Source organism: Acinonyx jubatus, chromosome D3, assembly GCF_027475565.1.
Source record: "Acinonyx jubatus isolate Ajub_Pintada_27869175 chromosome D3, VMU_Ajub_asm_v1.0, whole genome shotgun sequence".
Taxonomy (NCBI): domain Eukaryota; kingdom Metazoa; phylum Chordata; class Mammalia; order Carnivora; family Felidae; genus Acinonyx; species Acinonyx jubatus.
Window position 1 is genome coordinate 19,502,686 of NC_069392.1, and position 16,311 is coordinate 19,518,996.

At 56.2% G+C, this 16,311-nt stretch overlaps 2 protein-coding genes across 4 annotated transcripts in view; one reads left to right on the plus strand and one right to left on the minus strand.

Annotated features, from left to right (window-relative positions):
* Nucleotides 1-4,974, minus strand: part of GNAZ (G protein subunit alpha z) — a 53,400-nt gene extending 48,426 nt beyond the window's left edge. Inside the window, exon 1 of the mRNA XM_027044125.2 lies at nucleotides 4,789-4,974. The gene's annotated coding sequence lies outside the window, so the exon portion shown is untranslated. The remainder of the gene's footprint in view (nucleotides 1-4,788) is intronic.
* The window catches only part of RSPH14 (radial spoke head 14 homolog), an 84,031-nt gene that overhangs the window by 67,406 nt on the left and 314 nt on the right, over nucleotides 1-16,311 (plus strand). For all 3 annotated transcript variants that reach the window (XM_053205492.1, XM_015077612.3, XM_027044126.2), the window contains 2 exons: nucleotides 11,798-12,023; nucleotides 13,882-14,018. In XM_053205492.1, coding sequence (XP_053061467.1) covers nucleotides 11,798-12,023; nucleotides 13,882-14,018 — 363 coding nt within the window. The remainder of the gene's footprint in view (nucleotides 1-11,797; nucleotides 12,024-13,881; nucleotides 14,019-16,311) is intronic.

Below are 16,311 nucleotides of genomic sequence, written 5' to 3' on the forward strand. Positions count from 1 at the left end.
CCTTAATTTAGAAGCAAATAACTCAAAACTCTGTGATATACCAGGTTCCTTTGGAAAAGGGATGAACTCAAGGAAGCCATTGTTGTATGAAGCCAACTGCGTGCCAACAGGACTGCCCAGCCCTCAGCCCTTGAACCGTGCCTCCCTCTCGAGGTTAAGGGACAGAGGGGGAGGAAGCAACACTCACAGGAGGCCAGAGTGAGGCTTGCAGGCTGGCTCCGACTGACCCTAGTGGCCCCAAGTGCCAAACACAGCCCATGTGCCCAACTGCCCAAGGGAGAAGGGGGAACATGGTGGCAGGCCCGTGGAACTGCCCTCCCAGTGCCATAACCAGGCTTCATGGGCAAGCACTTGGGCAGTCAGTCAGGGCCCCATGCCTCATGTAATGCTCTACTGTCTTGAAATGTTTAATAACTTTTACCAAGGGCCCACAAATCATATAGCTGGTCCTACCCCTGTTGCTCAGTCCCCATGCACTCCACGCATACCTCAGGGTTTGCCTCAGAGGCCCCGCTCTCCTGAGAACACCCTCTTCCACAGTCTTCATCCACTCCATGTGGCCACTCCACTCCACTCCACGTGGCCATCATGATTGTGCTCCCACCTCACTTGCTGGTCAATCCTTCTCAATCTCTTTTCTGGAAGCTCCTTCTCGGCTCATGCTCTGAGAGGTGAAGGCCCTGAGGCCTGACCCAGCCCCTCTGGTCCCACCTACCCTTGATCCTCAAGTGACCTTGGCCAGTCCCTGGCTTCCCATACACCTGGTGCCAAGGACTCCGGGTTTCTACCCCCAGCCTCGCTCGCCCCTCTGACCGCCACATGTGTCCATGTCTACCAAGTCTAACCTAATTTCCAATTTCCTACCTCTCATGAAGGAGTCCGCATCTTCCTTCTCTGCCAATGCCACTGCCATCCCTCCAGCTGTCCATGCTTCCCGTCCATCATTAGGTCCTCTTTAAAATAAACCCCATCCAACCACTTCTCATGACCCCTACTGCTCCCACTGCACTGGGTCAGCAGCCTCCTGCCCCTGACTGCTGTAACAGCCCCTCACAACCACCCCCCCCCCCCCCCGTCTTGCCCCCATGTCCATCAACCACACAGGTCTTTTAACAGCAGAATTAGTTTGAGTATCTCCTCTTCTCCAAGCTTTCTCTCCTCTTCCTGCCTCACTGGGGCCTGCCTGACCTCCTCCGTAAACCACCCTACCCTACTGGGCTCTGGCTACCTGGCTTTCTGGTGAGGCCTCCAGCAGCAGAAGTGGGTCAGCCTCAGTGCCTATGCACCTGCCACCCTCTTTCCTGGTGCTCTTCCTTGTCAGTCATGACTCACCCGTCACTCTCCATGGCACTGTGCCAATGGCCCCTCCATGCAAAGGGACCCCCTGACCCTCTCCCATCCCCCTCCCATTTAATTTGGTTCTCTTCACAGCACCTACCTTACCTGGCATTCAGTAACCCAGGTGTTGTGTCAGCCTCTCTGAGACTACTGTGAGCACCATGAGAGCAGACGCTGCATCTGTCCTGCTCCTTGCCATATCCCTGTGCCTGGCACAGTGCCTAGTACTCGGCAGGTTCTGGTAAATATTAGCCAAAGGAATGAATGAATGTGCGAACCATTTCTGTTTCCTCGGGCTCTGTACGGAGGGCTGACATCTCCCATGTGCTCCAGGAGCCATCAGATGGTCCCTGTGGTTAGTCCCTGTCAGTTCACTACCGCGAGCATCTTCCCTGCCAGTGTGGATGCGTGTAAGGGGCCAGACACACGGGGAGGTCCCATGCAGGGATAGGTGCAGGGACAGGGCAGGGAACTCTTGGCTCTGTTTATGGATGAAGACAAAGAAGCTCAGTCAGCACAGGGTTGGGCCAGGGGTGATAGGGCCAGGGACTGACCCAGGTCTTTGGAGGCCTCAACTGGAGGGCCCCCCGAACCTGCTTTGGGGCATCTGGGCCTTTCCACGTCAATCCCCAGTCTGCCTAAGCTGTCCGGCCACTGCTCTGGGGCTGATCCTCAGCATTTGCCATGATGCCCCTATCCATTTCCTTTTGCCCTCTTTCCTGCCAACCACAGCGTCTGCAGGCCTGTGTCTGGAGGCTCAGTTACCCCAGGTTTCCTTCCTGGGGTTGTGGGAGAGCAGTATGCTAATCTTCTTCCAGAGTTCTTGCAAGCCCAGCCATGGTCAGCAGCAGTGAGAATATCCTATACCCACACAGCATTTTAGGTCTTCCGAGTGCTAGCAAGAGACAGGATAGGGCTGCCTCATCCTCACATCCAGGGACAGAAGGCACGGCACACACTGCCATCACATGTATGTACGCATGAGAAAAACACACAGAAAAACACGCTGTTCAGGCCACACCCCGAGTCTCAGGCCAGCCCTCCCACCATTCAGTCGTCCATCCCACTGGCCTCTTACAGGGGCTCTAGGCAGGGGCCTCTTACAGGGGCTCTTGCCAAGTCCACCTGGTTACCCAGAAGTTCCTGAAATCCCCCTAGAAGCTTCTGAGATCTGGACCAAGGAATTCCTGAGACTCCACGAAACAAAAGAGCTGAGAGGTTGGGCACAGAGAGAAGAATCCATTCCATATCCCAAATCTAGCATCCCACAGACTCCTGCCAGAGTCAGAATGTGGCCTGGCAACAGGCACAAGAGTGAACTGGTTCTATCCCTCTTGGCATAATCTGCACCCCTATGAGGGCAGGCAGGCCCTGCTCTCACTGCAGCAACATGGGCTTCAGCCAAAAGCTGAAAGTGAGTGTGTGTTAGGAGTTTGGGGGGGGAATGCCACATACATGAATAACAAACAGCCCCTTCAGAGGGAGAGCGAAAACATCCCCGGGTATGAGCAAGGGAGCAGATCTAGGGCAGAAAGTGACACTGGCCTTCCAAGGAGGAGGGACTATGTCTTATTTGCCTCCTGTCTCAGAAAATCAACGTCTGTTAGAGGGACACACAAGAGTTTTAAACCAAATGCCAGTGTCTTGTCCCTGGAGCACGAGGAACGTTGAAGGCACACCACTTCAACTGAACATGGCCAGGCCTTCCCATTCAATCAGCCCCTAAATGGAGACTCCCAAGCCTCCCTGTTACAGTTCACAAACATCCACGCCCCAAAGGGGCAGAGTCTCCAACTAAATATCATTCTCCATCCTGGCTAGGAAGGGGGCCAGGCTGTTGGTGACCCAGTACCCTGGCCTTGCCCATGAGACAAGGTGCCTGGAAGGGCAGTCTAGGCTGCAAGGAGACCCCAGAGTCTTTCAAGCTCTTCCCCAAGCCCACCCCAACTCCTAGGTCACAGAGCTACTCCCTTTTACAGATGAAGAAACTGTGGCCTACCTGGAATAGCCACAACTAACAAGCAGTGGGATGTTCCATTTCCCCAGCTCCTTTAGCTCCTGTGCACCTCTCATCCACCTTTCCCGCCACACCACCTATGTCTTCCCAAGCACATCCTGTGCTCCTTCCAGACCCAACTGCCTGAGTGCCCTCTCTGTGGTTTGTTCCACTTTCTTCCCTCTGCCCACAATGCCCACCCCATATGTGCTCATGTCCTTCAAGCTCCAGTTCAAATGTCACTTTGCCCACAGGCCCATCTGACCCCAGCCCAGACCTCATCTCTAAGGTCCCTCCAGAGGCCCTGGCACCCACACTCAGGGTTGGGAGACATTTCTCCCCTGTGGGGTGGTGCGTCGGTCTCAGGAGGGCAGGCCTAGTCCACTCCTACCTCACCGCCAGGCTCTGGGGGAGCAAATGCTCAGTAAATATTTGTTTAATCGAATTTGGCCAAGGAGCCTCCTCTAGACAGAGCCCAAGGCAGCAGGACTCACTCCCCAGAGCAGGGAAATCACTTGGGCAGAAGGGAGTCCATCGGGGGCTGGGATGCCTCACCAAAACAGGCAGACCTCGCCTACCAGGCGGGTCCCTCCATCCTGAGACAGGGACTCTAGGGAACCCTGGTCTCCGCACTGCCTTCTTCTCTCTTGTAACAGAGATCCTCAATTCTCGGCCTAGGCGGAGTCCTGCCATCATCACCAAGGCAGGCTCAGCACCGCCCTGCAGGCAGAGCCCCCGTGGATCTCCCGCAGGATACGGAGCCCCAGCCCCGAGGCCCTCACACCCCTCCCCCCAAACACCCCAACACCCCCACCTTTTAAGGGAAAAAAATATTGAGCCAGGAACATATCACAATCGCAGCAGGTCGATACTCATCTCTTGCTCTAAATGCTTCCAAAAGAACCTGCTCTCTGCAAGACCGGTGACGGAAAACTGCGAGCCACTCGGCCCCGGGCCCAGGCCTCCGGGGCCCTCTCCTCCGTTTCAGCCAAGGCCACAGGTCGGCGCTCCTGCGGCCCGGGGTCGCCTCCTCCCCGCTCCCCTGGGAGGGAGACCCCGCCTCAGCGCCTCTCCGGCAGGTCTCCTGGCCCCGGCTCCGCACGGGCGGCTTTTTTTTGGGGGGGGGGGGGCGACGCGTCATCCCCGGCAGCCCTTGCCCACCTCCCGGGCCCGCGGCCACCCCCTCCTGCCGGCTCCTCAGCCCAGTGGCGCCCCTTCCCAGCACCTGCCCGGCCCGTGGTCTCCCCCTGTCCACCTCGCAGGCATCCCCACCCTGGTCCCCCCCAACCCCGGCCGGGCATCCCTTTCGCTGCTCCCCGGCGCCCCCCGCCCAGGCGGATCCCTAGCACAAAGGCCCGGGTGGGGCCCCGGATGGGGGTGGGGTGGACGCCCCAGTCGCGTCCCCGGACCCCCGAGGTTCAGCGTGTGCCCCGGCCGCAGGTCCGCTCACTCACCTCCGGGCCGCCGCACGGTGCATCGGCCGAGCTGCTCCGGGTGGGGCGGGGCGGGGCGGCGAGCGCGGGCCGCGGCGCCCTCGTTCCGCACTACGCGGGCGGCGGCACCCGCGCGGGGACGTGACCGGACCGCGGGCGGCGCACACCCTCCGGCCGGCTAGGCTCCCTCCGCCCGCTCTCCCGCGCCGCCCGCCGCCCGCCGCCCGCCCGCGGGTCCGCCCGCCCCGCGCAGCGCTGCCGCCGGCAGGGGGCGGAGCCGCGAGCGCAGCGCGTTGCCAGGCCAACCGCGGGCGGGGGTGCCGCGCGCCCGCCGGTGACCACGCGCTGGGCGCCACCGCCCCGCCACGAGCGCCGGCTCTCTTCCCATTGGGCAAGAGCGGCTGACCGATGCATATGAGGCCCAATGGCAACGGGCAGGGGTGGAGCCACGGCTCCGCGCGCGCCGCAGTCCCGCACGAGCTGGCGCTGCCCGCACAGGCGTCCCCGGGACCTGGTTGCGCGAAGGCACGGCTCCGAGCTAGCAGGACTGGTTCTCAAAGAGCCAGAGACAGAGTTTAAGAGTGGCGGAAGGCCCGGGCCCCCGCTCGCCTCCCCCAGTTTGTATTCGAACCTAGCTTGGCACTAAACTCCGCCACCTTGGGCAACCAACTGACCTCTCTGAGCCTGTTTTGCAAAGTGGGGCTAGTGGCACCTGCTTCCCTGAATTGTCGCGACCAACCGCTGGAACGTGTGCAAGGCTATGAGGCTATTCAAACCCTAAAGGTTTACACCAATGAGGTTAGTGCAGCGATGGGAGGGACATTAGTCATCTTTGCTGCTTGCTACCCCAGCGTGAAGGGGCTTTTTAAAGGGTCCCTGGCAATCCTGGCCATAGAAGGTTGCCTGGAAAAGGAGGAGAGGAGGAAAGGTCCAGGATGTGTCCCTTAGATCAGAGAGGCAGGAGGGAGCCAGCCAGCTCAGTTAAGGCCAGGACCCCCGCCGCCTTTTAGAAGCTTGTGGAAGGTAGAAGGCATCCAACCGGTAGCAAAATGTACCTGAGCCAGTCTGCCAAATTCTTTCAATTTCCGGGGAGGCCCATCTGTGGGCCTCAACGCCAGGAGTCCCTCACTCCTGTGCTTAAAAGACTTGGGCCAGAGAACCAAGATATTAATGCCACTCCTTGTCTTTTCCATCATTGTAACTTGAAGCTTAGTGTATTCTAGAGCATCCCTGGTGAAATGCAGATTGTCCTAGGAACACCTTCCTTATCAATTTACACCCTCATGGTCACATTGCAAGGATCACCCAACACCTGGCAGGAGCACTGGAATTGATCATTGGCAAGGGCGGATTGGGTGGTCATCCCAGTCCAGGTTTGTGGTTTAAAGGCAGGGGCGGGGGTCCCATTCTGCAGGCTGGACGCTGTAGCATTGCAACATTATCCCATAACGTTTCTGGGAATGTTTCCTCTGCTTTTTGAGATGGAGACTGTTGGACTACATATCCTGTGACATGACATGCCCACCTGTGAAGAAGTTGCCCAGACTCTCAGGGACAGGACAGATGTTGGTGATGGGCATCCCGAGGTGAACCTAGACCTGGCACAGCGCTGGCTGGAGGTGGTCAGTGAGAACTAAAGGTGGCCAAAATTGTGGGGCTCCTCTGGGTGCATGCCCTCAAACCCACAGCCTGGATCAGGCTGGGCCCCTGCCCACAGGACCACTCAGAGGCCAGTGGATTTGATACCAGGAAGACGATTGGCACAGGCCCTGCCCTGATGTGGATCAGAGGTGAGAGGAGGTGAGGGTGAAGCATAGACCCAGCTCTGTTGCCTGTACACCCTTGGGTGAGTTATTTCACCTGGATGAGCCTCAGTTTCCTTTTCTGTCAAAGGGGACACTAATAGACTGTCCTTAGTGATTCTGAGGGGAAGTGCACGTAGGCACATGTTTAGAGATGGGTGAGGGCAGTTTCTGTTGTAGGACTGGGGTCAGAATTGAGCTGTTTGCAGAGGCAAACTAGATGTTAGTGTAGATGACCCTCTACAGCAGTCCAGACATGAGATCAGAGCTAGCCCATGAAGCAGCCCAGTGGAGCTGGCTGCTACCTCCCTCACCTGACCCTAGGGGCCACTAATGATTGTAATCCTTCATACAGCAATTATTTGTTGATGACCTCCTCTGCACAGACACAGTTCTAGGATTTAGACAGGCCCGACCCTGCCTTTGGACCTTCCTGTCTGTGGGGCAGTAATCCACCATTACTCTTGCCTCACGGAGGAGAGCCCTCCCCAGAACCCTGGGCACACATGCAGGGGGAGAACTGGGCACTGGGACAGCAGAATGGAGGTGGCCTGTGACCTGGGACAGGAGAGAAGCATGTTCCAAGGTGGGGGATGTGCTGGATGTGAAGGAGCTATGATGATTGGAGGAACCCATGGGAGACCAGCATGGCTGGAGCCAGCAAGCAGGTGTGGGTGCCAGAATACAAAGCTGGAGTGGAGCTGGGGACAGTCGAACCGGGCCAGTGGCCCTTATGCAAGATTGGGGATGTTGACCTAAGAACCACCGGAGAGTTTTAAGATTAGCTTTTTATTTTATTTTAATTTTTAATTTTTGTTTATTCATTTTATTTTAGAAAGAGCATGAGTTAGGGAGAGGGGCAGAGAGAGGGGGGGAATCTTAAGTAGGCTCCATGCTCAGCATAAAGCCCAATGCAGGGCTCGATCCCATGACCCTGGGATCGTGACTGAACTGAAATTAAGAGTCAGACCCTCAATTGTGCCACCCAGGTGCCTCTAGATTTTAATGTCTTTATTTTTTTTAAAAAAATTGTTTTAAGTGTATTTATTTATTTTGAGAGAGAAAGAGAGAGCATGAGCAGGGGAAGGGCTGAGAGAGAGGGAGAGAAAGAATCCCAATCAGGCTCCTCACTGTCAGTGCAGGGCCAGGTGTGGGGCTTGAACCCACAAACCGCGACATCATGACCTGAGCTGAAGCCAAGAGCCAGATGCTCAACCTACTGAGCCACCCAGGTGCCCCCATTTTTTTTTGAGAGAGAGAGAGAGAGAGAGAACAAGCAGTAGAGGGAGAGAGAGAGAAATCTCAAGCAGGCTCCACACCCAGCATGGAGCCTGATGTGAGGCTCAATCCTATGACCCTGAGATCATGATCTGAACCGAAACCAAGAGACGCTTAGCTGACTGAGCCACCCAGGCACCTGAGATGGTATAGGTTGTCTTAATATGCAGAATCAAATAACAAAAATGTCAACTATTCATCCCAGAGAAAATAAGAAAGCAGAGATTCTGCATGAAGCTGAGTTCAGCATAGGGCTGCAGGATCACTGAGCGACGGAGTGTGTCAGGAGAGGGCCATGTGGTGGCTGCAGCCATGACAAAGAGCTGGCCCTGGCAGGGGGGGCAGAGTGGGGAGGGTGGGGGCCAAGGAAGAGGCCCCCATGAGAAGAGGTGCTGGAGGAAGGGTGGTGCTTGCTAAGCACATGAAGGACCAGTGGGAGAGGTAGCCGGGAAACCAGCAAGTAGAGGGTCCTGGAGCCTCAGGAAGAGTGTCTTGAGAGGTAAGATGGGGTCAGCCACATCATATGCTATTGAGAGGCCCAGTAAGCTAAAGACAGGGATGTGTCCTCATGAACAAAGGTGGGCACAGTTGGGGGTCAGTGTGCCAGCAGTTCAAGGCATGGGGGCCACATGAGGCTAACACTGGACAGGTGGGTCCCCCTGAGGTGCAGATGCCCTGGGGGCTGGGGCTGGTGCCCAATCCTCAGTCCTTCCTAGCCAGGAAAACAGGACCAAGAGTTAACAGCTTGGGGCTCTGTGGTGAAAAGAGGAAGGGGGCCCTAGTGATTAAGCCTTGGACTTCACCAATCCTGCAGGGACAGATGGCTGAGGAGTGGCCTCTCCAAGTGGTATCAACCTATCTCCAGAAAATGACCAAAACTCAGTCACAGAGCATTCCGTGCCTGGGTATCATGTCCCTTCAGTTCCAGAGCAACTGGTGGAGCTTTCTGGCTCATCAGTCACTGAATCCGTCCTGGCACACCAGCCATGCCAGACCGGGGGCCCTCCCCAAATACACCCATGCCTCGTACCTTTGCCCTTCTGCCCCATGAGGCCCAGCTCCCCTGGGCCTACCTTCCTGCATGCCCAGAGTGCCTAGGACGCTGGAGCTCCTCATCTATGCGAGTATGAACCTGTCTCGTCACGACTGGTCCTGGGCAGATTGTGCCATTAGTCTCCCCACTACCCGAAGATGGGGGTGGTGGCATCTTGCTTGTCTCTGGATGCAGGCAACAGCACCCTCCTGTCTGACTCTTCTCCCGGCTTGACCTGCTCTCCCAAGCCCCTCTGGCTGACTCTCAGGCTGTGGCGGGGCTGAGTGGGTTTCTCCAGTTTATTTCCTTGGGGTCTGTGCAACCCCCCAGCCCCAACTTGAACAAGCCGTTGCAGATCTGGGTTAGTTATAAATAGCCAGGCCTGCAACTCTCCTTTTAGCTGAAAAGCAAAGTGAACGAGCAGAGAGAGACACACCCGGCACGCGTTTTATTTTTAATCTTCTCCCTCTGTCTCAGAATGAACTGGGGTCCCAGTGCTCAGCATTTCTAGGAGCAGAAGCCCAAGACAAATGCCTGGGGCCCTGGCTTTGCCCCTGTCTGCTGTGTGATCTTGGGCACTTGAGTTGCCACTCTGGGCCTTGGTTTCCTCACCAAGGGAGGGAGCAGTGGAGGTGATCACCTCCAACAGTTGGACTTGGACTGTCTTCCTCTGCCCTTCCCCCTCGCCCCCTGGCCCCCGCCTGTGCCCAACAACACCTTTGGGAGGAGAGGGTCCCTGGAAAGCCTAGGTGCAAGTGAGGCCCCAGTCAGGCCCCAAATTGGGATGATGCACAAATTCCTCATCCCCAACCCTTTGCTTGGGTGTCCCCCAGCTAGGAACTTTCTTCCTCTATGCAAAATCTTTCCAGCCAGCCAAATCCTTGAAATATCGAATGTTACCTCCCCATGGTGAGCTAGGAAGGGGCTGTCTGGATCACGTTGTGTCTGAGTTGGACCCAGGGCTGGAGCAGGTAGGGAGCCTGTGGGCAGGTGCCTGGGACATGGCAGGTGGGAAATGGACCTGGAGCAGGCCAGGTGTGTGGTCTGGCAGTGCCCTGATGGGGAGGGTGAGGCTGAAGGGGAGAGACAGAGGCTGTGTTCCTGCAGGGCAGGGACTGTGCAGCTTTTGTTTTTGTATCACACTCCTCTAGTGGATCTCAGTGATGGTGGAGTCCCTTATTATGCTAGGCCCAGCTGTTTTGGGCTTATGATGATAGTCCCTTACAGAGAGCATGTTCCCACCCACTACCCATTGCCATTGCACAACTCCTTGCCAGCTAGGCTGGTTTCAATAATGAGGAAACCAGGCTCAGAGAAGTTAAGTAACTTGTCTAAAGTCACCCAGCTGGATATATTTAGAAGTCCAAGCTAGGCACTTTTGGAAATCCGTGTGTACTAAATCTTAAAAAGACTAGTACTCTTTAAAAAAAAAAGTGTATTTATTTTGAGAGAGAGTGTACATGCAAGTGGGGGAGGGGTCGAGAGAGAGAATCTTAAGCAAACTCCGTACTGTCAGCACAGAGCCCGACGCGGGGCTCCATCTCACGAACTGTGAGATCATGACCTGAGCTGAAATCAAGAGTTGGAAAGTTAACCAACTGAGCCACCCAGGCACCCCAAAAAGCCTAGTCCTCTTAAAGCAATGGAAAACTGCTTTTCCTGTGTCATGAATGCCCTGAGAACAAATAGGGCAGACCTACTTCTTCCACCATGACACCCCAGTGAGAACCTGGCCGGGGAACTGGGAGCCACTGGACACGCATCTGTGCCTCTCTGCCCCCTCACCCTGGGGGCACCTGCCATTTGACATCCTCAGGAAGTGAGGGAGGAAGGCTGGGGTGATGTCTTCAAAGAGGAGATCCCTGGTGCTAATTGGCACTTAGAGACCTTTCGGCTAATTAACCTGTTTATTTGTCTCTAGAGCAAATTAGAGGGTTTAGCTGGGGAGGCGGAAGAGAGAGGTGTTGCTGGTGGCCACCTCCATGGGGGCTATATATGGCTTCTTGGTGGTGGTGTGGGCCACTGGGGAGGCCAGGAAGAGGGCTGGGAGGTGGGCTGGGAAGAGTGTGGGCTGCCCTTCCATCAGTGCCCTGCTCACTTCCCAGTAATGGCTGCTATGGGAGCAATTCTGGGCACATGGGAGTTAGGCCCCTTGGGGGTGCTGCCCGGGCTGGTTCCAGGTTCCCCTCCAGACATCTGCCGGAGGGAGGAGGAGCTAGCTGGAAGGAGGGAAGTGGAGTCCATCCTTGGGGAGGCTCACCACACCACTTCTTCCAGCCCCAGCGCCCCAGCCATGCTGCCATGTGGAGTTCCCCTTTCTGAGGGGGTTTTTTAGACATCCTTGGCCAGAGTCCATGAACTTCCTGTCATCTTGGGTTGGAGGCACAGCTCTTTTTGTATATAAGATGCCAGCCTGTTAGCTTCTACCTCAGACTTGATTGCAAGCTCTTTTCCCTTTCCCCAAGGGCTGGCCAGACTGGTCTGGGGTTTCCAGCAGCTTAGAGAGGTTTCAAGTGGGAAGGAGGGGTTTGGGTGGTCCCCCCTCCTTCCTTCTGGTGCAGGATGGGGAAGGGAGGGAAGCTTCTATGCCTGGCCATGCGGGGATGGCTGTTGTGCTCACACAGGATGGCCGCTGCTTCTCAGGCTACTGAACACCTGTTGAACGCCTGTAACTGATGTCCCCCCAGTTACAGGTGACAACAAGGCTGGCACCTTTGGGGGTTCTCCAGGGCTGTGTGGTTCCCACTCTGGCTTGTCATCCATAGCCTCCTGCTAGCTGCTCAGGGGCCCAGGAGCCAGAGGCATTTGCAAACCTCCCCTGCCCCACCAGCTCTGCAGAACTTTCCTGGCTTCTGCTTGCTGCCCAGAATGGGTAAGGGGGGCTGGCCCACACTCAGTGCCCTTTCCTGTTCTGCAGGAGCCCAGGGCATTGTCAACAGTGGCCTGATCCCCTCACTCGTGTGGAAGCTGCAGAGGGAGGAGGAAGAGATCCAGGGGCTCCTCTTGGACACACTGGCGGCCTGCCTGATGGAGGATGCCACCGAGGCACTGGGTAGCCACGTGGTGCCCTTCCTGAAGCAGAAGCTCCTTAGCACCAATGATGACATTCGCAGCAAAGCTGCCCGCACACTCATTGCGGTCAGGTGAGCCTGGCCCGAGTGGATGGAGCAGGGAGGGTGGGAGTGGCCGGCCCTGGGGCTTCTGCTGAGGCTCAGAAAAGGCAACTGAGCTGCCCACAGCCCTGCAGCAAGCCAGCCTGCCCTGGAGGTCCAGGGAGCCCACCTCAGGGCCTGCTTCCCCTGGCCTGCTTGTGCCCTGGGGGAGAAGGACCCTCTCCCCTGGGGTGGCCACAGCCCTGTTGGCCTGAGGGTGTTCTAGGTTTAGCACTCACAGTCCTGCATCCCAGGAAGCCCCCAGTCCTGGGGAGCATGAGATGGTTGTTTACACCCTCCCTGTGAGTAGGGCAAGCACAGGAGAACTGGTGGTGACAGGGCTCACTGAGTGTTCCCTATGTGCCCGGCATTACCTACACACCGCACATTTAGACATTCCTCCAAGGAAGGTGAGTATCTCCGTTTATAGGTAAGGAAATGAAGGCACAGGGGACCCAGGGTTACACAGAATCATAGTCTAAATCCTGGCCTGGAGCCTCAGGGAGCACAAAGCCTCAGAGTTGGGAGGAAGGGCGGTAGGGAGGCAGCGTGTGAGCCTGGACAGAGATGTTCCCCAAGGATGGGTGGTCCCTCGTCCCCCCCCAAGTCCATGCCTTAGATATGGCCACCTGCCTTCATCCTGACACCTCTGGCCTCCCTGAGGCCTGGCTTTCCCTCCATCTGGGATTCTCTCTAGAAACCCAGGCCATCGTTTCTACAAGTGTGGCCCTTGATCCAGACCCCTGGGAGCTTATGAACATGGAGATTCTGGGGCCCCACCCCAGGCCCATCACCATCTGCTCTTTGCTCAGAGGTCCCCTTCCGGGGAAGCCTCTAAGGACCATACCTGTTCTGGAAACTGGCAGCCTCCACCAGCCTGCATGTGCTTTGCACTATTCCCTCCTGTTTTGTGTGTCACCCCCAAGGGGAGTTCCTGAGGACAGGGCTTTGCTCTGTTTGCCGCTTGGGACTAGGGGTTCAAAACAGGGGGAGCTTTGGTCCCCTAGGAGACAGGCAGCACTGTCTGGAGACATTTTTAGTTGTTCCAATGTTGGGGAGAAGGGGCACTCCTGGCATCGAGGGGGTAGAAGCCAGGGATGCTGTTGAGCATCCCACAATGCAAGGGACACAAAGAACCATCCAGCCCCAACATCAGTGGTGCTGAGCTGGAGCAACCCTGCTCTGGCCTCAGCATCTGGCTCCAGGCCTGCAAGGTGCTCGGGCAGCCCTGGCTGTGGGAATGAACGAACACATGGGACCCCTGCAGGCGGGCCTCAGGACTCTGCATCTTTGATCAAGCTCCCAAGGGGAGCTCATGTGGAGTCCATCATGTACATTTTCACAGCTTTGTACAGTGCCAGGATTAGAAGTGACTTACAGCATCTTCTCTCCTGAGGGTGGCTCTCTACTGGTGTCTCCCTGGCAGCTTGCTGCTATTTGTGTGGCTGAGCCCATCCCTGGTAGCTCTGGCTCTTACATGGAGTCAAAATGAGTGTCCCTGTGGTTTGCACCCCTGGGTCCTGCTGCTCCCCATTTTGGAGCTGGGGGGGACATGTCTGGTTTTTTTTTTTCCATGTGATACCTTAGGACAAGTCTCCATCACCCACCCCACCCTGGCTCCTCTGTGGTTTTGCCTTCAGTGGCCACAGGCCATGCTCCCAGGTTGTCTGAGTGTGGGGGGTGAGACCCAAATCTGTGCTCCCTGGTGCCTTGGTACCCATTGGCTAAGCCTGGACCACCAGGGATAGTCCCAACACAAGTCTTTCTGGTGTCCCCTGGGGTGGTCCTGGGCCCTGCTCACCTCCTCTTGCAAAAGTGAAGCCACATAGTTGTTCCCTCTCTGGTCTAGCATCCCTCTGGAGGGCAAGAACCAGGTGTGGCAGCATGACGTCATCCCCATCCTGGTGCACCTGCTGAAGGACAGGGTGGAGGAGGTGCAGGCCAATGCTGCCGGGGCCCTCATGTATGCCACGGTGACAACTCAAGGTGAGGCAGCTTGCTGGCCAGGTGCATCCCCTGTGTAGGTGGTGGAGCTTACTGGGCAGTGGGGGGTCACTGCAGCCTCCAGCATGCTGGCTGTCCCTGCAGGCTTTCCAGAACTCTCGTTTTGTGCTCAGCATCCTACTGTCCCCTCCCTGCCCCACCAAAATACTTTCCCGGCCTGTTGTTGAAGTCGTTTCAAGTTTGGGCCCAAGGCTCCACCCTCCTTCTTCTTCCTGGCCACAGTGGGCCACCTACCTGTGGTCCCTCCTGGTCACTCCCATTAGGACCTCTGTCCCCTCCTGCCAGGCTGTTCCCTGGGACTGGAATTCCCACCTCCAACCCAGGACGCTTGTAAGCCTGGATTCTGGGATTAATTATGTCGTTTGCCGTCCTTGATTTGGTTATCCTGAGCCCTAGGCAAACAATTGGAGCCTTGCTTTCATGGGGTTTTTAAAAAAATTTGTTAAATCTTTATTTATTTTTGAGAGAGAGAGAGAGAGACAGAAACAGAGAGTGAGTGGGGCAGGGGCAGAGAGAGAGGGAGACACAGAATCTGAAGCAGGCTCCAGGTTCTGTCAGAGAAGAGTACAGAACCCAATGCGGGGCTCGAACTCACAAACTGTGAGATCATGACTTGAGCCGAAGTTGACGCTTAACTGACTGAGCCACCCAGGCACCCCTTCATGGTGTTTTTTTTTGTTTGTTTGTTTGTTTGTTTGTTTTTTGTTTTTTGGTTTTTTTACCAAAATTACTTTTTTCAATGGGTGGGGTAGGCAGCAAATAAGAGTATGAGATTACCTCTCCCACCTGGGGAACCCCAGCCAGTCAGGCTTCCATGTTAAGTTATCCAACCCTGGGCTAACAGGAGCTACTGGGCTGGTTTCCCCACCTGGAGGCCAGGGTGGGTAATCCCACTTGACCTCTGAAAGCTGTCTGTCCTTCCCTATGCTCACAATTGCCTGTACCAGCCCTATGCCCTGTGCTTTCTTGGTGTTCCACAGAGGACTGACTGGGTCTGACTCTCAATCAGCATGCTTTAAAGCCCCCCAGAATTGGCCTCTCAGCCATTCCCCACTAGACCCTAATGGTGGAATTTAAGACATACCAGAGGAGGAGAGGTTGGGGCCTTCCTGGAGCCATAGCCTCCTTTCGATTATGCAGTGAGGATGCTGACCACCAGGGCAGGGGCTCCCCCCAGCACATTTATTTCTTGGGCGTCCTCAGTGCTGTGTCTCATTTGGGCTTCCTGTGGGAGTTCTTGGAGGGCCGGAGGGCTCATGGTGGGCCCAGGTAACAGCTAGAACCTAGGGATGTGAGGCCACTTTTCACAAAGCTGGCACTCCAGCCAAGGGTCCCCACGCCCCTGCCATGTGCCAGGCCCTGTGCTTGGTGGCGGGGACCTGGACATCTCAGCCTCTGGCGAACATTGGTGGGAGTGGCAGAGGGTTGATGATATAGAAGAGAAGCATGGCATGTGGTGGCACAGGGCAGGGGCTGAGCCTCCTCTGGGAGGGGCATGGGTGTTGATCCAAGGGACAGTGGGAGTCAGCACAGCGGAGGGTAGCTGGACAGGTCCCAGCATTAAGAGAAGAGTACATCGGGGTGCCTGGGTGGCTCAGTTGGTTGAGCGTCCGGCTTCGGCTCAGGTCACGATCTCATGGTTTGTGAGTTTGAGCCCCGTGTCGGGCTCTGTGCTGACAGCTCAGAGCCTGGAGCCTGTTTCAGATTCTGTGTCTCCCTCTCTCTCTGCTCCTCCCCTGCTCGTGCTCTGTCTCTCTCTCTCTGTCTCTCTCTCTCTGTCAAAAATAAATAAACATTAAAAAATTAAAAAAAAAAGAGAGATAAGAGTACATTAAGCACAGCAGGAAGGATGGGAGGCAGGGGGCAACCATCTGGCCTTTTAGCAGGCCAGGACAGCGGGGAGGTGGTGAAGGTTAAGGAGCAATGTCTTCTTTACACACTAGACTGTAAGCACCAAGAGAGAGAGAACTATGTGAGTTTTTGTGCCTGACACAGAGTAGGTGCTCAAGAAGCATTTGCCACATAAATTAACAATTGGGTTTTACTTTTTGTGTTTCCTTGTGAAAACTGGATTGCCGGAGAGGCATCAGGGTGGTTGGGGAGAAGCCAGTTGAGGGGCTGGAGGGGCAGGAGATGAAGAGGGCAAGGTGGGAGGCAAAGGAAGATGCTAGGCCTTTGAGGGAGTGAGGAATGGCACCTCCCCTGAGGCCAGATGCCAGGATTGGGCTGGGGTGAGAGGAGGTAGAACAGGAGGCCCCCTGAGGAATGCGTGGTG